This window comes from Mustela nigripes, chromosome 1 (genome assembly GCF_022355385.1).
Source record: "Mustela nigripes isolate SB6536 chromosome 1, MUSNIG.SB6536, whole genome shotgun sequence".
Taxonomy (NCBI): Eukaryota; Metazoa; Chordata; class Mammalia; order Carnivora; family Mustelidae; genus Mustela; species Mustela nigripes.
Window position 1 is genome coordinate 67,911,826 of NC_081557.1, and position 22,698 is coordinate 67,934,523.

General features: G+C 41.5%; 2 protein-coding genes across 2 annotated transcripts in view; both read left to right on the forward strand.

Moving 5' to 3' along the window:
- The window catches only part of HEPHL1 (hephaestin like 1), an 87,589-nt gene extending 73,346 nt beyond the window's left edge, over positions 1–14,243 (forward strand). Inside the window, exons 16-20 of the mRNA XM_059412792.1 lie at positions 6,742–6,964; positions 8,234–8,373; positions 13,236–13,398; positions 13,856–13,927; positions 14,022–14,243. Of these exons, the coding sequence (XP_059268775.1) occupies positions 6,742–6,964; positions 8,234–8,373; positions 13,236–13,398; positions 13,856–13,927; positions 14,022–14,221 (798 nt within the window). The 3' untranslated portion in view covers positions 14,222–14,243. The remainder of the gene's footprint in view (positions 1–6,741; positions 6,965–8,233; positions 8,374–13,235; positions 13,399–13,855; positions 13,928–14,021) is intronic.
- A 5,429-nt stretch (positions 14,244–19,672) lies between these two features.
- PANX1 (pannexin 1) overlaps positions 19,673–22,698 on the forward strand; it is a 44,017-nt gene continuing 40,991 nt past the window's right edge. Inside the window, exon 1 of the mRNA XM_059412805.1 lies at positions 19,673–19,862. Within this exon, the coding sequence (XP_059268788.1) occupies positions 19,682–19,862 (181 nt within the window). The 5' untranslated portion in view covers positions 19,673–19,681. The remainder of the gene's footprint in view (positions 19,863–22,698) is intronic.

A 22,698-nucleotide genomic window follows, 5' to 3' on the forward strand; every position in this document is an offset into this window, starting at 1 on the left:
AAATAATCCAGTTAAGAAATGGTCAGAAAACATGAACAGACATTCTTCCACAGAACACATAGAGATGGCCAACAGACACATGGAAAGATACTCCATATCACTCATCATCAGGGAAATACAAATCAAAACAAGGATGAGATACCACCTCTCACCTGTCAGAGTGGCTAAAATCAACAACACAGGAAACCCCAGATTTTGGCAAGGATGCAGAAAAGGGAAATCTTCTTGCACTGTTGGTGGGAATATAAGCTGGTACAGTCATTCTGAAAAACAGTATGGAGGTTCCTCAAAAACTTAAAAATAGAACTACTTTATGATCCAGCAATTGCACTGCTAGCTATTTACTAAAGGATATAAAAATACAGATTCAAAGGGGTGAATGCCATCCAATGTTTATAGGAGCGTGATCAACAATAGCCAAACTATGGAAAAAGTCCAAATGTCCATTGATTAAAGAATGGATAAAGAAGATGTGATGTGTGTGTGTGTGTGTGTGTGTGTGTGTGTGTGTGTGTGATGGAATGTTACTTGATCATCAAAAAGAATGAAACCTTGTCATTTATAATGACATGGCTGGAGCTAGAGAACATTATGCTAAGGGAAAAAAGTCAGTCGGAGAAAGACAAATACCTATGATTTCACTCAGATGTGGAACTTAAGAAACAAAATAGGTGAGCATAAGGGAAGGGGGGAAAGAGAGAGAAGGAAGCAAACCATAAGAGACTCTTAACGATAGAGAACAAACTGAAAGTTAATGGAGGGGAGCAGAGGAAATGGGCAAATAGGTAATGGGTATGAAGGAGGGCACTTGTTGTGATGAGTACTGGGTGTTATATATAAGTAATGAATCCCTGAATTCTGCTCCCGAAATAATATTACACTATATGTTAACTAACTAGAATTTAAATAAAAACTTCAAACATTAAGAAAAGTTCACCTGAAAACTCTAATTCCAGTTACATCTATTAAATTCACTTGTTTTTTAACTTATGAAAATTTCATCATACAAATTATTTTTCTTGTTAACAAAATTCTTAACAGAGGTAATGTAGACTTATTTAATTAATAAACCCAGGTAGAATAAAATTTGCAAGTCTGCATTATTGAATGCTAATAATTCTAAAGACATGTACATTTTAATTAAGCTATAAGACTTAATTAGCTTTAATACTGAATACTTTTCCCGATCACATGAACCCAGAAAGCATTTGGGTTAATTTCTATTATATTTTTGAGAATTTTATAAATACTTAATTCATTTAAGTATTTAATTTTTTTAAGTCAATTAGAGCGCTTTTACAAAATCATTTTGGCAATACTATCTAACACACACACACACGCACACACACACACACACAGATATAAACAGATCTTATAGATTCTGTTCTAAAATGTTGCCATGAATCAAGCACAATAATACAAAATCCAGTAGTTATAAAAGAAGTTAGATCTAATTGTGTTACTGATAGATGGAAGAAGTTAAGTTTATGTATTAAGATGGTCAAAGCTTTTTATTACTATTTGTGGAGAAGATGTGATTTTTCATTTGCCCAAGTTCCAAAGAAACTCCCCAACTCCTTGTTTTTCTTCTGATAAGAATTACCTCCATGAAGTTTGTATTAAGAGATGACTAGAAAAGAGTTCCTGGAGAACACCAGGTAGAATATTTCCAGTCTCAAAGGCACAGGGAAAGAATGCCAGAACTGGCCAGAACTATTTCCTGAGGCCAGAATTTTTACAGTATTTGCAAGCTTTTTGTAATAAATAGATGAGGTTTGGGGGATTAGTAAATTGGTAATAGGTGGATTTTGAATTGTTTCTAGAGCTGCATTTTGGTTTTGTCAAGATTTGTGAAATAAGGGTAGTTGCTTTAATTCCTCAAAGAATTGGGTTGCAGCCTAAATGATATCAAGGGGCTGATGTACCCACCTAACCTCATTATTTTCAATTTGGCTTTTTAAAAATATATGTCAGGAGAGGATTTCCAGCTAAGATGAAAATCAGAAGATTTCTATGGATTTAGAACTGTTTTTCTCTGGAATGTTTTAGTAAATCCTTCTACAAATGCTTGAGATGTTTTCCTTTCCCTCTGGATACATCATTTCATTTTTGCCAGGCAATCTAAAATAATTTCTGTCAGGGTCTCATTATCAGCTTCCAATCTGGTCAACTTCTTGCCACAAAACTACTTTAAAAATTCTTGTAAATATCTTGTCGCCTTTCATCCAGGAAAATATTTCTTGCAGTACTGAATACTCCTTGTATAGAAAAGCAGTCCCTGAAGAGGGTAAAAGATACTAATTTCCCAAGATCCGAAGTCACGCGCAAAGATAGACAAGAGAAAGAAATGGAAACCTGCATGTCCCAGACAGGCAGAAAGCCAAGTCAAGCTCTTAGGACATAAAAGAAACAGGAAGGCAATAGTTGTCTCTAGGAGAGAAATGATCAATAACCAACAGGTATGAATTTGGAAAGGAAAGGACAATGTGAAGTTTTATTTTCCTTTCTTAACTGGACACTACGGACAGATGTTCAGGAGACCTGACTCTTGGTAAGAATTCTTACCCTTTTCTGACTTTTGCCAGTTTTCTCAGGATCCCCACTTTAGGCTCCACTGTCTATTAGGATTTGGCAAGGTTTTTCATTCATTTTAATTTTAGTTTCCCCTGGGCTTTTTAAGGGAATAATGTAACAGTTTACCAAAAAAATCTGTCAGGGTCTTATCAACTCTGGGGAGGGGCATTATGAGGGACTCTTCTTTGTAGGTAAATATGGGGACATTTGAGTGGATATTGAAGAATTTGCACAAAACCTATGAGAATGGTTTTCCTCCTTATGTCTCAGTTGATTACAAATGAGGCATCAATTTCTGGGCCGGTGTTTTGATGATGGACTCCAAGGAGCATGTAATGAAGAAGTCCTAAGTATTGTTTCAGATACCTTTTGCATCTTTAATTTTTCATTAGACTTTTGCATTTGATCTTAGCCAAAAGGCCGAGAAACGATCATTAGACTTTTGCAAAGACACTTTGCATGAAGTTATTTTGGAATCTTAAAGCCTTTTGGAAGCTTTTACATTCCAGTTAAAATAGGTATCCCATTCTCTCTGCTTGATTTGGAAACCCTTGTTTGTAAGTGTACTTCTTAAATCAACGATCTTGTCTCATTGGAACGTTCCCCATGATGGCCATTGTAATTCTAGGTTGTCTTTAGTTAGATTTTGCCATTTTAGCAGTATATATAGCTTCTGGGGCTGTAGTTCCAAGACATAAAATAAGTAGATATTCCAGAAGGTGGTATGCTCAACTCTTTGAAATTTGAGGGTCTCTCTCTCTCTCTTTCTTTTTTTTCAGCTAAGCCTTTGGGTCTCTTGGAGTCAAACTAATACCTAAGGGGGCTGTGCCACTGGGTTGGGGATTATGTGGTATTTTACACTGTGCCTTGTTATTTGGACATTTTCTTGAGGTTTATGAATGACTGAGTGTCAATCTAACCTGTTCCGTGACCAACTTATTCTACCACAAGAGTCTTTAGGGTTTAGTAGCAGATGCTCTAACAGCTTTTAAGTGCTCAATCCATGCCCACCAATTTTGTAGCTTTTAGCTTCCGAGATTCCATTAGCAATAGCCTTTATCTATACAAAACAAGTAAAACAAAATTCTCTTTTGGACCCAGCCCAGCTTTCAAGTTAGATCCACTTCAACTCCAACCAGTAACGACCAGCAGTTCCCAATAGAGAATTTGGGGACTGAACCAAGGGCTGGGGATTCCAGTCCAATGGAGAACTGTGGAAAGCTAATTAGAGTGGGAGCTTGACACAAAGAGAGTAGAGCTCAGAACCACGTAGAACTTGTCCACAGCCCTCAGAAATGGTAAGAAAGAGAATTCAGAGGGTCTTCAGGTATCATGCCTGTTTCTCACTGTTCCTGAAAGCCATCAGGAGTGTTCTTTGGATTCCATCACTGCTACCAATTCTCTTAAAAAACAAAACTCAACTGAGTACACTCTAGAGTCCTACAGGCTTTATTCAATAACTTATGAATCAAGGAGCCTCCTACCTAGCAGATAGATCAGAGTTCCAAAGAGCTGCACAGAATGAAAAACTTTCATAGGAAGAAAGGGATGGGATAAGGAAGTTACTAGTGAAAAATGGATTATTTGTGGCAAGGTCACCTTCCTTTAGGGGATGGCAGATGTCTAAGAAGCAGATTACCTCATTGGTCATGACCAGGTAACTCCAGATTAAGACTCCACTCCGGGGAGAGGTTGAAATGGTAATTAAGTTAGGTATTAAATCTCAGTTTGGTGATGTGGGCTTTGCATAAGTGACTCCATTTGGAGTCTATTATCTCTTTGTAAACAGTAGTTATTACAGAAACAGTATGGCCAGCAAAGTAAAAAAAAAATACTTACCAAAAAAAGTTTGCCAACCCTCAATCTAAAGTATGGGTTAAAAAAAAAATCAACAAATAAAATCCCCATGTGTCAGTTACCAAATTTAGAACTTACACTACATCAAAAATTAATGATCTACTACATATTGACTAACTGATCATAATAATAATAATAAAATAATTTACAAGGTAGCTGGAAGCAAAAGAGGATATGTAAATAGATAATCATAAAATAAAAATATATTTTAATGTAATTTATATCACGGTTTTTGATGTGAGAAATCTATCATTTGTAAAGGTATTGCCATTGCTATTGGACTTGGAAAAGAAAGCACACTCCAAACATAACTGAAACTGCAAACTAGTTGAATAATAAGTAGATTAACTTTACTTAGCAATTCAAGATTCTGAAATTCTGAATTCAAGTCAGATATGTGTATATAAAACAACTAGTCTCTAATTACATGTCATAAATCAAAATCCAAACTAAAATCATATCTGATATATAATGTAAGAATTGTCTATTATTTTTAAGAGGAGAAAGGATTATCTAAACTTATATTTTAGATGCTGTACTAACATCCCTGAGTTGTATTGGACAGTGCAAGAGTTCAGGAGAGAAATACAAGACACCTGAAAAAATAAAATTACATATTGGAATTACGGGAAACCCACATTTGTTTATTCCTTTTTGCTTCCCAATAAATATTTATTGAGCACTTGTGATATGTGAATGGTCCTACCAATTTTTATGAAGGATGCAAATATTCCTGTCTTGAAAGAATTTATCATCTTTGGGGAAAATAATACATGTGCACACCCATAATTATAATACAACTTGGAGTCTGGTGAGTTCAGTAGGAATACAGGGCTATAGAGGGAGCATTAGAAAGAGAGTCTAAGAAGAAAGAACATTATGAGTAAAGCTGAAAATAGGAAAATAGAAGGAGTGTTTGGGAAATGTTCAGCATCCTACTGGCCACCATCTAAGGTACAAAAGGAAAGTAGTTTGGGGGAACTTAAGGTAGAAAAATCCACTGGGGGAGCACATGAGGACCTTAAGGACCTGTCGAGGGTTTGTATTTATCCAGCAGGAATATCACTGGAAAAACACTGAAGACTGCTAGATATGGGAGTGATGAGATTGACCTGATGATAGTCAAAAAGGATAGGCTGGATGCGAGGTGAGCCAGAGACCAGAGAGGACCCAATTTCTAGTCCAGGGTGAGGGATTAAGATCCAACACTAGAACCATGGTGGATGGAATGGGAAAAAAGTCACAGAATGGAGAGGTATTGTGAAGGTAAAAGAAATGTAAGATTTGACAGTAAACGAGATGGGACAAAGTGAGGAAGAAAAAAGAATTAAACACTGAAATCGTTTCCTGACCTAAACAACAGGAAACAACAGGAAACAGCATAGTACTATCAACAGAAATACAACTGTTTATATTATAAACAACTGAAGTTATAATACAACTTGGAGTCTGGTGAGTTCAGTAGGAATACGGGGCTATAGAGGGAGCATTAGAAAGAGAGTCTAAGAAGAAAGAACATTATGAGTAAAGCTGAAAATAGGAAAATAGAAGGTGAACTGAACTCCTCTCAGTTCGGGAGAAGGAAGTGTTTTGAGGGAAATAATAAAACCCACTTTAAAAATGCTCAGTGGATTGAACTGTTGCTGGAAGCACATCCAGATGCAATATCTAAATAGGCAATTGGAAATGTGGGAGTTTTCCTCCCAAAGGAAACGTAGGGCTGAACAATTTGCCATGGTGGTCATGCATGGTCCCAAATCATTTTCTAATTACCCATAGAAAGTGGAATATAAGACCTGTATATAGTTCTATAGTCTCACTTGGAAAGTGAACAGGAAAATAGAAATAAGCATTCAGTTATTCAACAAATATTTGTTGAACATCTTTTAGGTACTAATCACTGGACTATGCTCTGGTGACTCAGTGATGAGGGAGGGACACCAATTCAGCCCTCAAAGAGGTTGCCGTAGCTCATTTTAAGGAACATTCCCACATCTTCAGGGCTTCTTAATTATTTTGTGGTAGGGGACTGGGTGGCACAGTAGATTAGGTGGCTAACTCTTGGTTTCCACGCAGGTTGTGATCTCAGTGTCGTGAGATCGAGCCCCATATGGGGCTCCGCACCCAGCATGGAGTCTGCTTGAAGTTCTCTCTCTCCCTCTGCCTCTCCCTTCACAAATTAATAAATAAATCTTCAAAAAAATAATTATTTTGTAGTCAACAGTCTTTTCACAGTGGCCTTCCTACTAACTTAATCTGTCTTGTTAAATTATTTAAAGGCTCCTCTAATTCAGTTTATTTTTCTTTCAGGATACATATAGCGGTTTGATGGGTCCTCTGATTATTTGCAGAGAAGGAGTGTTGAATGAAAAGGGAAGAAGAAGTGATGTTGATTATGAATTCGTTCTCTTGTTTTTGGTATTTAATGAGAATGAATCCTGGTATCTGGATGACAATATTAAGAAGTATCTCAATAAAGATCCACGACATTTTAAGCGCACTGATGATTTTGAGGAGAGCAACAGAATGCATGGTATATCAGAGGTTTAAAAAGAAGACCCTTGTTGATATAAGCTTATAGAAATTCCTATAACTGTAGTAGGTCCCCAACCTCTTTCTCTGAACCCTTCTCCATTCCCAGGGGCACGTGGACTAGAGAAACTCCTTTAGACCTTTCCTTCAGAGAGAATGAACTAATCCATTGATTGGCTACCAGCAAGGTCAAGTGCAACTTTGGATCAATTATGTAGGGTGCTCTATCTCAGAACTCTGGGATCCCTAAACTGTAAAATTGTAAAGTAATTCCTAAAAAATGAATTATCACTTATGGGTGATATATAAGAATACATCATAACATCAAGCTAATCAAATTTAAGGGCCTGGTTACACTGACTCAGGAACATGAGTTCCAAATTTCTCTTTTAATGTGTCTATGCTATTTATTTAATTCTATGTACTTTAAGGTAGTTTTTTTTTTTTAAGTGAGAGTAATATGTTTTAATTGACACATTTGTACTATCATACCAAGATACTTCTGACCAAAATATACAAAAAGATAGGCCTTGCCCAAGGTCACAAAGCTTATATTGCTAACATTGATTAGAATATGCAGGCTGATTTCTGATTCAGCTACTTCTTCCCCTATAATTTTGCATCCCTTCCCCCAAAGTTTCTGAGTATGCTATTTTTAATAAATATAACTCATTTGCCTTGGCACAATGCACAGAATAAAAATTTAGTAGAAAGTAGAGGGAGAGTCCCCATCATGTCAACCCAGCTGGAGTTTGCTTTGGTCATTGTGAGGGCGTGGCTCAGTCCGTGTGAAGCTTTCCTCCTTTTGGCAATTCAGTCATGCTTAGGAACTTGCCCCAAACTAGTTCTCAGAAAGCAAAGCGTTAAGGGAATAGCTTCTACGTCATTTAACTTTGACTTATAGGACCTTGATTCTCTGTGCTTTAGTTCACTCATCTATAGAATGGTATAAATAAGGGCTGCTTCAGAAATAAGCCTGTAACCCACTCTATAAAGAGAATGTGCCAAACCAGCAAGCACACAGACAACACCCTGCTACCCAAGACGTAGCTTTTGAAAATAAACTGTGACCTCTCTTTTCCGGCTCTCTTTTGTAAGGATTTCTTCATAACCTGGCTTTTGGGTCTAGAATGGTGGGAACGTTGGTGTGAGTATGATGGTTATGTGTTTATTAGGCAGATGAAAATATGGGTAACTTAAAGATCTTGAACCATTTCTAAAACCAGATTAAGTAATGACCACTAATCAAAGACTGTTTTCATCTTCTTAGCTATCAATGGAAAGATTTTTGGGAATCTCCATGGCCTTATCATGAATGAAGATACAATGACAAACTGGTATCTGTTGGGAATGGGAAGTGAAGTGGACATACATACCATCCATTATCATGCTGAGAGCTTTCTTTTCAAAGTAAGTATTAGAAATATGCTTTGGGGAAGACTTTTTGAACTCAAAGAGTCAATGTATGTTCACTGTGAATAAAAATGACTTGTGAGGGTCGTATTAGAAAATGGAACAGAATAACGTGATTATACCCACCCCCCCGGTAGGTATTTCTTAATATGTGTATATATTTTGTTGTGCTTATGAGAAACTCTCCAAGCTTCAGAGGGGAGTTTTCTCATCAGTTGTATGGGGATAATTTTTACCACTCTGGATGATGCTGTTAATACTACATATAAAAGCCACGGTAGTAGTCTGTTACTTATCCTTAACCTTCCCCCTTTTCTTTTACTTTCTTTTTATTTCCTTTGTTTTCTATGTCATTTGCTAACAGAAAAGCCCTATCCAGTAGATACTTCAAGCTGGCTCCAAAACTTTATCTTGTCTTTTTTTTTTTTCCGGCGCAGCTGAGCTGGGCTGGACCATGTGTGGTCTGCCTGTGTAGCATCAAGCTGTTCCACCTTGGTGGCACTCACTGTACAGAATCACCCCGGGGGTGCTGTTTAAGGAAGAGACTGCCAGGCCCCACCCCTGTCCTGAGGAATCAGCATACCATGAATAAGATCTAAATAGGCCATCATCCTGGGGTGCCTGGGTGGCTTAGTCAATTAAGAGTTTGACTTCAGCCTAGGTCATGATATTGGGGTCCTGATATCAAGCCCTGCTTCTGGCTCTGTGCTCAGCGGGGAATCTGCTTGTCCTTCCCCTTCTGCCTCTGCACCTCCTGCTGCTCATTCTCTCACTCTTGAAAATAAATAAATCAAATCTTTAAATAAATAAATAAATAAATAGGCCATGGTCCCAAGAGCTTAGTGAAGTCTATAGGGAGAAAGAATAGAAAAGAATGATCACATCTAATTCGTGGAAGAACCTGCATTGGTCCTTTTGTGGTTAAACAGCAATAAATAGTAACTTTAACAAACGCCTAATATTTCCCCTCTGTGTATTTATTTAACATAGTTAAGACACCAAATATTAGTCTACAATGACTACAGTTTACATATTAAATGGCTGTGCTGCTTTTCAGAACTTGCCTTTTTCAATTCACATCTTTAAAAATACATTAAAAATTTATAAAATTTAATAAAACTATAAAAATCATTCTATATGCCTATACAGTTATTTTGTACACATATAAACTTCAAAAATTTAAGTACAATTGCCATTGAGCAAAAGCCCCTTAATTTAGTGTACGGTTCTATTTGGGGCAGCACATACGATAGCGTAATCAATACTGATTAACATCCTCATTACCTCCTTAAATGTCCTTGTTGCACTTTCTAGAGGAAGGTACTTTCTCATGCTTAATCTTTGGCAGCCACTGATCTACTTTCTGTCTCTGTAGTTTTGCCTTTCCTGAAATGTCAAATCTATGGAATCACACCATCTACAGCATTTTGAAACTGGCTCATTTCACTTAGGATACACGTTTGAACTGCGTCCATCCTGCGTGTTATCAGTACTTTGTCCTGTTCGATTGTTGAGCAGTATTCCAAGGTGTGAATACACTGCAGTTTGTTAATCCACTTTCCCATTGAGGGGCATTTGGCTTCTTTCTGGGTTTTAGTTATCACAAATAAAGTCATTGTTTCCCCTCCCTTTCCCTATGATCCTCTGCACTATTTCTTATATTCCACATATGAGTGAAACCACAAGATAACTGTCTTTCTCTGATTGACTTACTTCACTTACCATAATACCCTCCAGCTCCAACCATGTCGATGTAAATGGTAGGTAGTCATCCTTTCTGATGGCTGGGTAATATTACATTGTATGTACAAAACACATCTTCTTTATCCATTCATCTGCTGAAAGACATCTCAGCTCCTTCCACAGTTTGGCTTTTATGGACATTGCTACTATGAACATTGGGATGCAGATGCCCCTTCTTTTCACTTCATCTGTATCTTTAGGGTAAATAACCAGTAGTGCAATTGCTGGGTCATGGGGTGGCTCTATTTTCAACTTTTTGAGGAACCTCCATACTGTTCTCCGGAGTGGCTGTACCAGCTTGCATTCCCACCAACAATGAAAGAGTGTTCCCCTTCCTCCACATCCTTGCCAACATTTGTTTTTCCTGTCTTGTTAATTTTAGCCCTTCTAACTGGTGTAAGGTGGCATCTCATTGTAGTTTTAATTTGTATTTCCCTGATGACAAGTAATATGGAACATTTTTTTCATGTGTCTGTTGTCCATTTGTATTTCTTCTTTGAAGAAGTGTCTGCTCATGTATTCTGCCAATTTTTTGACTGGATTATCTACTTTTTGGGCATTGAGTTTGAGTTCTTCATAGATCTTGGATACCAGCCCTTTGTTTGTTATGTCATTTGCAAATATCTTCTCCCATTCTCTAGGTTGTTGACTGTTTCCTTTGCCTTGCAGAAGTTTTTTATCTTTATGAAGTCCTAATAGTTCATTTTTTGCCTTTGTTTCCCTTGCCTTTAGAGATGTGTCTTGCAAGAAGTTGCTGTGGCCAAGGTCGAAGAGGTTACTGCCTGTGTTCTCCTCTAGGATTTTGATTGATTCCTGTCTCACATTTAGGTCTTTCACCCATTTTGAGTTTATCTTTGTGAATGGTGTAAGAGAATGGTCCAGTCTCATTCTTCTGCATGCAGCTGTCCAATTTTCCCAGCACCATTTATTGAAGAGACTGTCTTTTTTCCATCAGACATTCTTTCCTACTTTGTTGAAGACTAGTTAACCATAGAGTTGAGGATCCATTTCTGGAATCTCTATTCTGTTCTATTGATCTATGTGTCTGTTTTTGTGACAGTACCATCCTGTCTTGATGTTCACAGCCTTGTAATATGCTTGAAGTCAGGCACTGTGTGGGCCCCCAGCTTTGGTTTTCTTTTTCAACATTCCCCTAGATATTCAGAGTCTTTTCTGGTTCCATGCAAATTTTAGGATTGTTTGTTTCAGCTCTGTGAAAAATGTTGATGGTATTTGGATTTGATTGCATTGAATGTGTAGATTGATCTGGGCAGTATAGATATTTTAACAATGTTTATTCTTCCAATCCATGAGCATGGAATGTTTTTTCCATCTCAGCATACAGATCTTGAATATATTTTGTTGGATTATTACCTAAGCAATAACATGGGTTTTGGTGATAGTATAAGTTGCATTGTCTCTATTTCAATTTCTAATTTTTAATTACCAATATATAGAAGTATAATTGATTTTTGTATAATTGATCATGTATCCTACAACTTTGCTAAAATGTTCTAGTAGATTTTTTGTAGATTTTGGGGTGATGGTTTCTTACATAGACAATCTTCTTTTCTGTAAATTGGGATGGTTTTATTTCTTTATTCAATCTGTAAGCCTTTTATTTCTTGCCTTGCCTTATTGCATTGGCTAGGACCTCAAATGTTGAATCTAAATGGTGAAAGGAAATATCCTCACCTTAGTCTTGGTGGGGGGGTGGAGGAAGTACTCAGTTACTCATCACTGAATATAAAGTTTGCTTTAGGGTTTTTGTAGTTCCTATTAATAAGTGAAAGGAGGTTTTTTCTTTTTTCCTATTCTTAGTTTGCTGATAGTTTTTATCATAAACAGATGTTAAATTCTATCAAATGTGTTTTCTGCATCTATTGAGATGATCACATTTTTCTTCTTTAGTTTGTGGATGATTTTCTTTAGTATATTTGTCATTGACATAGATTAATTTTCAAATATCGAACCAGTATTCAACCTCAGGATCAGTCATGCTTTGTCACAATGCATTATCTTTTGTATATATTGTTGGATTCATGCTAGTATTTTTTAAAGATTTTACACTTATGTTCATGAAAAATATTCATTATAGCTTTCTCTTCTCATATAGTATTAGGATAATGTATAGGTAAAGTACTAAGGCGTCAGGGTAATGCTGGCCTCATGAGTTGGAAGTGGTCTGTCCTCTTCTATTTTCCAGTAGGATTTGTTTAGTACTTATACTATTTCTTCTTTAAATGTTCGTAGAATTTGCCAATGAAGCCATCTGGACCCGGAGTTTTAATTTATTAGAAAGTTTTAATATAATTCCAGTTTCTTTAATAGATAATATGAACAGTGAACCTAGGTAATTTTCATCTTAAGGAATTTGTCCATACCATACAAGTTGTAAAATTCACAGATAGTTATTCATAATATTCCTTTATTATGCTTTCCAGTGCCTGGAAGGTCTTAGCGACATCCCCTCTTTTGTTCCTAATATTTGTAATATGTGCCTTTTTTTTTCTTGGTCAGTTTGTCCAGGGGGTTGCATTAGTTATTGTTTTATAACAAATTACCCCAAAACTTAGTGTCCTAAAACAACAAATGCTAACTCACAGTTTTTCTGGGTCAGAAATCTGGGAGTAGTTTAGCTAGTCAGTCATGACCCAGCATTTCTCATGAGGCTGTAATCAAGATGTCAGCTGGAGCAGTAGTTGTCAGGTTTGACTGGGATTGGAGAATCCACATCCAAACTCACTCATGGGGCTACTGACTGAAAGCTTCATTTCTTCACCACATGGGTATGCCATGGGAGCGGACTTCCCCCAGGGTGAGTGATCCAAGAGAAGAGAGCAACAGAGAGAGTCTAAGTCTTTTAGAAGTAGAATGCCATCACTTCTTCCACATGCTATTGCTCTCACAGACCAACTTTCATACAATATAGAAGGGGACTACAAAGGTTATAAACAGCAGGAGGCAGGGATCATTGGGGGCATTGTGGAGGATGGTATCACATCTTATGACCTGTTCAAAGAATCAGTTTTTGTTTTCTTTGATTTATCTCTATTATTTTTCTATTCTCCATTTTATTGATTCCTGCTCTTATCTTTATTACCTTCTTTCTGCAGATAGATAAATCTTATCGAGGAGATGTGTATGATCTCTTTCCTGGGACATTCCAAACCATTGAGTTGTTTGCTGATCACCCAGGGACATGGTTGTTACACTGTCACGTGTCTGACCACATCCATGCTGGCATGGAGACAACCTACACAGTCCTTCGGAACATAGGTACTGCTTTCTATCAGGGATGATGTACTAGGCTTCCTGTAGGCCCTGAAAATAGGAGACTTAAGAGCCCCCTAGGGCTCAGAGTCAAGTAAGAGAGACAGACATATAAACAGTAACTATTATAGAATATGATATGTGCCAACATAGAATGCAGAGTACAGGGCTCTGTGGAGATAATGGAGATAATGGTTAACAACGTAGGGACATGAGCAAATATTCTAGAAGCTATAATGCTTCATATGGATTTTAATGGGTGAGCAGAAGCTTGAAAGGTAGATGGGGTAAGGACAGTGTGTGTGTAGGTATGTAAAATAGTAAGAACTTAAGAAAGCCCTGCAGATACAAACAGAATAAAGTCCTCCTTGGTAAAATGGCATAACCCTTGAAATAACTCATGTCATGAAAAGAATCTACTTTTGTTGTTTATAAAACAATCAATTTTGTCATCTTCATCTAGACAACAGGATCCCTTACTCCACGAAATCTCCATCTGGAGGAGCATCCCACCCAGCCACAGTGCCCCCCAATGGTAATGATACCCTCCCTGAATCCCTCATGCCAATGGTCAGCATTCACTCTCTAGGGAAGGGCGGAGGACTGACACCTCACTTTTCTTTTCACAGAACCTGGCAAGGAGCAGCTTTATTTCTTTGGCAAGAATCTGGGTCCTAGGGGAGCCAAAGCAGCCTTGGTCATCCTCTTCATCCTTGGACTCCTCCTCCTGATCTCCACAGTGATTCTCTCCCTCAGACTGCGGTCGGCAAGGAAGCAGGTCGCATACCGGGAAGTCCAGTCCTGTGCACTCCCCACGGATGCTCTGTGAACCAGCTGGTCGTCCTCAGCAGGGAAACTGGACAAGGCATCGTTCATTAAGACAGGTTTACATTATATCTTGGATCAGGCTTTGATCCTCCAGAAGACAATCATAGCAATTTGCTTTTACTTATTTATTTTTTTAATGGGCTGTGAATAATCCTCAGGTATAAAATACAGAAAGAAGAACAGGTGTGACTGAGAAAACACAGTCTGTTCTCTGAAAGAATTTGCTGAAGTGGGACAACCCTCTGAAAGATATCTTTATTTTCCTTTTTTTTTTTTTTTTTTTTTTAATTCTTAGATTAGACGGTGCTTCCTCAGCTAACCATCCAAGTTTCTAGATGGACGACTTTGGGAGTTATACTGCTTCAGGCACCTAAGTGGAATGGCACTGATTTTTCAACACTATATAATGTTATATAAGATATTTCCCTTAGTCATTTCAGGGAAAATAACTTCTTGAGGAGTTCATGAAAATGTCTAAACCACTGTCTGCTGATAGAATTTGACCAAATGAAGCTTTTGGAGGCCTTAGCCAGATCTCCTGGCCTTTTCCACTTTAATATAAATAGCCTGTGCTCTGTTTGCTACAGAAGGCAAAATTATCAGCATTTAAAAAAAAAAATTGCTGCTGTTTTTATGCAAACCTGCAGAGATACTTTGATGTTTACAACTCAAGTCATGTTATATGTTTTTACAAAGTTTCCATGGCAACAGGGTTTTTTTTTTCCCCCCCCCCCCCCAAATCATCCAGAGAATTTGTTTTGTATTTCAGAATGTGGAGGGCCAGAAGTTCTACAAGAGAAGCATAGGATCTCCCACTATGAAGCAGAGACTTCCTAAAGTTTAGTAGGAGCTCCTGCGTGGGAGGGAAGCTTTACAGAAGGCAAATCTGGACTTGAGCCTTGAGTCTGATTTTTTTATTCACCTAGTGGATCTTTCAAAGTCTGCATCTTCTAGGAAATAAAAACAGTCTCACCATGTGAGCAACACCAGGAGGAAGTCATCAGTGCAGCTGACTGGTAGGGAGAAGAACTCTCACAAAATTCTTGATTCCATGCCTTTTAAAGACAGCCCTTTGGGGGAGGAGGAAAAAAAAAACAGAAAAGAAAAGGCTAGAAAAAAGAGAGTCCCAGTTATAAGGTTTTAAATCATTAAATTGGTTTTGAAGACATGCATTACAGTTTTCAAGGCTCAAATGCAAAAATAAATTACCAGACAATTAAACTCAACCCATTACAAGGTGATCCACACTCTCTGTATACATGCCTAAACGTTAGGTTAAGATTGATAAAAGCAACTTTGCTTATTACTAGACTGAGAAATTGCCCTTAACTCAGGGCCAGATGCCCTGCGATGCCAATGTCAATGCCAGATGAATGATATCGGTACATTTGCCTTAGCAGATCATTTGGCTGTCCAGGTGAACAAGTAGAACCTAAAAAAATAACTCTGGTGGAGGGACATTTCCTACTTTCTCATCTTCATCTTGGTGAGGGAAAATGGGTAATTTGATAGAAGTTATAGTCTTACATGAAACAGGATGCGGATGCTAATAGTTCTGTTCTTGGTTGGCTTGAACGTCATATCCAACAGTGTACCCAAAGGATTCTGAATTCCAGCCTGCTAACCACTGACAATGTGATTTTGTAGTATGTGTTCTACGGTTTTCATACGTGTGTAGGCTGTATAATTTCATAGTGATAATTATATTAAATGCCTTATTTATAACTCACCTAGATAACAAATTATTTAGTTTTTTCCCCTTTTCTCTTAGTCTATTTTTTTAATGAAAATGAAGCCATAAAGTAGTTTGATCACACACCATTTCTCTTTTTAATAAAGTTTCACAGATTATGAGATGGCTACGTGCATTTTTTTTTCTTTTTTTACTATTACCTGATCATTAGAAGTGGGGCACGGTTGGTTAAAGGAGAATAGTCTTTTAGATATTCAGCAATTCTCCTTGTTATACCTGCTAAGGGAAATGAAACAGAATAACAATATGTCTCCCAAAGAATAGGACTATCCGCAAACATTGTTTCCTCTGACTCAGCCCTTGAGACAACCAATTACAATTAGATACATCTCCAGTAACAATGAAGAAGTATCCCTGCTCTCACCAGGGCAGGTCTCTTCCTTAGCTCTGGACTTATACCTTCTTGGCTCTCTCAAGAACTTCATTCCCTCAGTGTTCAGCTTTTTCTACTGCATGAAGTCATCGGCAACACCCACTATTAAAAGACAGAGGGCTGCTCTCCTTAATTTCATAACCCTTTCTAGCCCAGTTTCTCTGTTCCCTTCATAGCAGAACTTTTTGCCTGCACCACCTCACCTCATGAATTCCTCAACCCATTCCAGTGACTTCCAACTCAGTGTGACTTGCTCCCACCTCACATTTTGCTGGTGTCAAAATCAACAACCACGAGGCCATTTCTAATGGCTTCCTCACTTTGATCTCACGCAACCTGTCCATAACAACTGATGGCTCCTTCTTTCAAAAATACCCCATGGTCCCCTGGCTCATCACCATGACCTCTTGCCAGCCTTCCTTCTTCCTTCAGCTCTCCCTTCTCAGTCTCTTGCTTATTCCTTCTCTCCCATCTAACTTAAGTGTTGGCATGCCTCAGGGCTTGCTACTGGGCCGTCTTCTCTCTTTTGCCCTCAGGGTTAGGCTTAATAATGTCCCCCAAAGATTTTGTGTCCTCATCCTTGAACCTGTGTTATTTTATATGGTTAAAAAGGACTATGCAGTGAAGTGAAGGATCCTGAGACAGACTACTCAGGTTGTCCATAAATAAAAGTCACAGCACCCTTCTAAGAGAGGCAAAGGGAGGTTTGTCTATGGAAGAAGGCCATGTGACAACTGAAGAAGGACACTGTGCCGTGGCTTTGGAGTTGGAGGAAGGGGCCACAAGCCAAGAAATGCTACTGTAAAACCTGGGAAAAGCAAGGGAACAGATTCTCCTTCAGAGCCTTCAGAGGGAGCTTGGCCCTGCCGGCATCTTGTATTCCAGTAAATATGATTTTGGAGAGAATACATGAAAGCCATCAAGTTTGTGGTCATTTTTTACAGCCCTCTCCATATGTTATTTCATCCATTTCACTTTTAATTATATCCAAATTGTTTACCTTGGTCTGGGACCCAGCCTGATTTGGCCAATGCATACCTCTCCAACTTGATCTCCAACTCTTCCCTGCTCTAGCTTTGATCAGTTCTTGTGTCCTGCTAGTTCTTTTCTGCCTCAGGACCTTTGCACACACTGCTTTCTGTGGCTGGAGTACTCTTCCTCTCCAGCACTCTCATCCCTCTATCTACCTTTCTTGGCGACCTTTGAGCTCCCCAGTCTTTCCTCTGTTATTTCCCAGAGTCACTGTTTTCCTTTGTAGTGCTTATCACAAGACATGACCATTTTATCTTTCTGTTAGTTTGATTTTCTTCTGCCTCTTTGACTGCAATGTAGGCTTCATGGAAGCAAAGACCCCCGACTTTTTTTTTGCTCGTTACTGCATCCCCAGCCCAGACCACAGTGCAGATACATAAATGGTTGTTCAGCAAATATTACTTGATTGAATATATAAGCAGAACAGATGGTGTAGTGGGCTGGACTAGTCTGACTTTGACTATTTCGGTTGCAAAAAGTCTCCTATTCAAATGTCAAAGGTCTAAAACAAATCAAACAGATTCTGGAATGCTTGCTGTGAGGTCCGCAGCTGCTTTGGCTTCCTTCTAATAAATGACACTGGAGCAAGGGTCGGGTGGGGGAAGAGCATGTATTATTCAATCCCTAAATGCACTTTACAATTAATTTAAAAAAAAAAAGCAATGTCATCAAAAGTAAGTCTAAGAAACTGTCACCGCTAAGAGGAACTAAGGAGATGTGACAACTAAACACAGTGTGGCATCCTTAGATGGGATCCTAGGAAAAAAAAAGGATACAAGGTAAACATTAAGGAGATACGAATAAACTAAATTTTCATTATTATTATTACTGTATTAATATTAATGTAATCTGATCAACATCAGATTTTGTATATTAGGAGAGAGGAGCAAGAGAATTTGGAAATTGGCTGTGGCAGCTGGGAGAAATGGAAGCGGTAAAGATAGTGCTGGAGGCTTCTGGGTTGGGTGGATGGATGGATGGTAGTGCATTCAGCCAGATAGATAGGGAAGACAGGAGTTCAGCTGGAGGGGAAGACAACTGCAGTCCCGGCCATTGTGAGTCCAAAGTCCTGTGAGCCATCCCAGTGCAGAGCTGGGTAAACTGCTGGATGAGCGTTCAGAGGACAGGTCAAGATGGAGATAAGCCTGAGGGACCTGAGGGCAGACGGGGAGGTTAGCCTGGACCCGCCCAGCAACAAAGGGCAGAGTAGGCAGCCCAGCCCAAGCAGCCTCCAGTTTAAAGGTCCCGTCAGCTGCAAAGATTGTGGGCTACAGCATCTCCTCCTGTTTCTCCACTTCCTGTAAGAGGTTCAGAAGCAGTTGTCGGCAGCCCCTAAGCCCACCCACCGGCGGACAGCCGGGGGCCGGCTCCCGCATCAAGGATCGGCCCACCAGCGCTGGAGGAAAAGCGCAGACCGGGGCAGCGATCATCGAAGTGTGTGACTCTGGCGCACGCAGAGCTCCCCACAGACCTCGCGCCTCCACTCGCACAAGCTCCCCGGAAGGGTTCAGAGTCCCCTCTTCTACACCCTTGGACTGGCTTTTATGGCGGCCATTGCCCTTTGAAGCGTTTGCAGCTCCTTTTAAGCTGGTTCCACCGTGTAGAGTTGTTAGCGGAGCGTCAAGGGGTACCGTCCAGTACACAGGGTGAAAAGCCGCTTTCAGAAATGATTAGCAAAAATCCTGGGCTAGGAACGGGGGAGGCTGAGGCCGAGGGGGTCGCGAGCAATTCGGAGGTACTGCTGAGTGCGAAGATGCTTCCGCGGAGGCGGATCCCAGGGACCCCGCACGGGGCGGTGCCCACCCGCCCGCGTCACCGCGGTTTCCGGCAACTCCACGCGCCCGGGCTCTCGGGCTCGCCCAGGGTCCCGGAAGAGAGCAGCGGGGCGAGCGGAGCGCGGGCGGGGCGGGGCGGGGGGGGGGGGGGGGCGGGCCCCGGGGGGGGGCGGAGGGGGGCGCCGGAGCGCCTGCCTCTCGCGCCTGGGGACGCTGGCGAGGCGGCGAGCGGCGCGCGCAGCCGGGAACCCGTACTGGGCGAGAGCGCGGGGGCGGGTCGGCGGCGGACGAGCGAGCGCGAGAGCTCCTGCGCCCGGGCGCACGGCGGGAGCTGCGGCGACGGTGCTGTGGCTCGTCGGGAGCCGGGAGCCCCGACACAAAGGCTGGGGGTCGGGGAGGGGATGTGTGAGCAACCGGGGAGCCGGGAAAGGGAAAGCGAAAGCCGCGGGCGCGGCAGGTGACGGCGAAGGCGCGGTACCCGGGCCTGCCCTCCAGAGCCTGTCGGGCTGACCCCGGCGCGCCGCAGCCATGGCTATCGCCCACCTGGCCACCGAGTACGTGTTCTCGGACTTCTTGCTGAAGGAGCCCTCGGAGCCCAAGTTCAAGGGGCTGCGGCTGGAGCTGGCAGTGGATAAGATGGTCACGTGCATCGCCGTGGGTCTGCCCCTGCTGCTCATCTCGCTGGCCTTCGCGCAGGAAATCTCGATCGGTAAGGCCGGTGCCGGAGGGGCGGGGTGGGGCCGGCCGGCGCGAGCGGGCGTTATCCGAGGAGCCCAGGTCTGCTGGAAAGAGATTTTATTGCGCGCCCCTGGAAGCCCTCTCAGGCTGCGATGGGCGTGAACGTTGGGAAGAAAGGAAACCCCAGCTGTATGTATATTCTTTGCCCACGTGGTTCGTTTTATACCCCTGTGGATCCTGTTTGCATCCCTACTGCTCAGTTCTTCTGCCTGCTTCCCCACTGATCCTGAGTGTGGCTTAGCGTTCATGTCCGGCTCTTAGAACCAGCGCCCTTGCCATCAGATTTGTCGAAAACAACGGTCTCGTATTCCCTTCCCTCTCACCCTTGCATTTGTGTAATTACCTCGAAATTTGGAGCAGAGAAGTTCCTGAGTGGCTGAATGGAAGATGTGCAGAAAAGTACTCCATGAAATGTGTGTTCTCCCTTCATTACCTCACTTTGATACTGGTTGAGACTTCAGCTCTGCGGGGTCATGAATGCTGGGAAATGACTGCACCTGGCAGGTATTAGAGGGATAATACCAGAATCCTCCACCCGGATGGTGTTGTTATGAATGTGGGATGAACAAGTCCCCATCATGTAGACTATCCTTTACGCATAATAATAACACTTCTGAGGTGCGAAAGTGTTTGGGGTAGGATCACGTGGTTAATAAGACTGGTCTATCTCATCAGCTGTTCTGACTTACAACACAGGAGAGGATGCTTTTGAGTCAACGGGACAGCTATAGCCTGTTCAGTACGAGAGAAGAGAGGTGGGTGGCAATGGACCTTGGGGAAAGCTTCTATGAGAAATTGTACTGGTCCTGAGCCCTGGAGCACAGGTGGGATTTGGATAAGCAAAGGTGAGACCTTTGCTAAGATTTTGAGATTTCAACAGAATGTTACATGTTCCTGGAAGGAGAGATACGGTGACCGTCCCTGCTGAGGCAGGAGAGTTAGTCACGGTTCTTGGAATAGGAGCATGACTATGGTCCAGTCTGTTAGAACAGAGGAGTACAGACTTGATGATTTTCAGAGTGCGAAGTTATTGTTTGAGCAGAGGATGGACCTGTTGAAAGCAGTGCTTAATAAACCTGATGGTAACATGTAGGGTCTAGGGTCAAGGAGGGAAGTGGAACTAGGGAGGCCAGATGCCAGATGAAGGGGCATTAAATGAGGTCTTATGCATATGTGGGGGCCAAGATTTGAAGGGGAAGGATGGGAGAGGATGATTTCTAAGAGATCAAGGAACAATAAGCGGCCTTTGGGTACCTAGTTTTTAATAGGTCAAGAAGGGCAGATATTGACCAGAGTTGTTGGAAAGGCTGCAGACCTGAGTGACTGGAAAATGGTGGTGCCTGCAGAGGGGAGAAGCAGAAGGAGAAGAAGAGAGACTCTCCAGCAGGACCCCCCCCCCCGAGTGCGGAGCCTGACACAGGGCTCCATCTCATGACCCTGAGATCACCACCTGAGCTGAAATCAAGAACCTGAGACCTGAGCCACCCAAGCGCCCTGAGAATGGTGGTATTTTGATGGGACTTCTAAAGTTGCAGAAGGAGTTGGTTAGAAACAGCTTATGGTGAGCTTGATTTTGTGATCTACAGCACTAAATTGTTCCACTTGGCAGGAAGTTGCCAAATTCCTTGTGGAAAACAAGTGATTGGGGTTTTTTTTTTTTTTTTTTTTTTTTTTTTTTTGGTCTTTGGGCAGGCAGAGTCATGCAGTTTCTTCTTCCGCCTTCCAGCTGGCAAGGAGTTGGGACTTCTGGTAGAAAGGAAAACCACCAAGTAGCTGGGGTCCTGGAGATAGTCTCTCCTTCTGCAAATGTTCTTTGAAGACCAGCTGTGGCCTGGAGCCTGTGCTAGGCACTGAGGACCCAAGAGCAAATGAGGCATGGTCCCCATCATGGAGAGGCAGTGGTCTTGGGCCTCTGATGCCAGGAGGAGGGAGTTGGTTACCTCCTGTGATCAAGCTTAATGTCCACCCGCATAGTAGGGGCATTCCGGAGGCAGAAGCCTTCTCAACACAATCAAGTTGATGGGCTGCCAGAGGGGCGTTCGGCTGGGATTGGGAGTCGGTTTATCCAGCAGCAATCTGAGCTTATGCTAGGTGCAGAGCACTGCTGTGTGTTGAGTGGGACATGAGAGGATGTCCAGGCATGGTCTTCTTCCTGCCCTGCAAGAGTTTACCCTTCATCTGGGGGCTAGGACAGACGTGCTGACCGGTGATGTCCAGCAACACGTGGTTCAGTGACAAGACAGTGTCAGGCTCCAAGCGCCCAGCCGCTGAGGGTTGGCGGGGACTGTGAAGCTGACTCCCCTTATTCTCACGGGCTTCTGCAGGGAGGGTAGGCACGGGGGATCCCAGCTGCACTGGGGAACACCTATTAGGTGGAGTGCTTTTTAGATAGTGCCAGAAAGAGAGAGAGTAAGGAGGAGAAGAGAGGTACATAAATTCATGCAAGGAGTCATGTCAGGCAGCATTGAACTTTGTGCAGTGTCAGCTTTTAGGTGAAAACAAGAACAAGCAGCGGCGATGAAGGAGAACAGTAACAACAAAGAGAGAGGGGAGTGATTCAGTGGAGCTGTCCTCCACCACTTCAGTCAGGAGCGCTGGCCCCGAGCACGTGTGAGACAGGCCTGCACACTTAAAACCTGGCTTCCTCCTCCCTCATGAGAAGCCCTCCCCACCTTGCTGGTGCCTCGAATATTCTTTCCAGGTTGCACTTTGCACGTTGCATCATAACTTGTTTACGTGGCTCCCTTGCTTATGAGTTACTCCGTATTCTATTGCTCCCTAGAAGCTGGTGTCTTGTACGGCACATG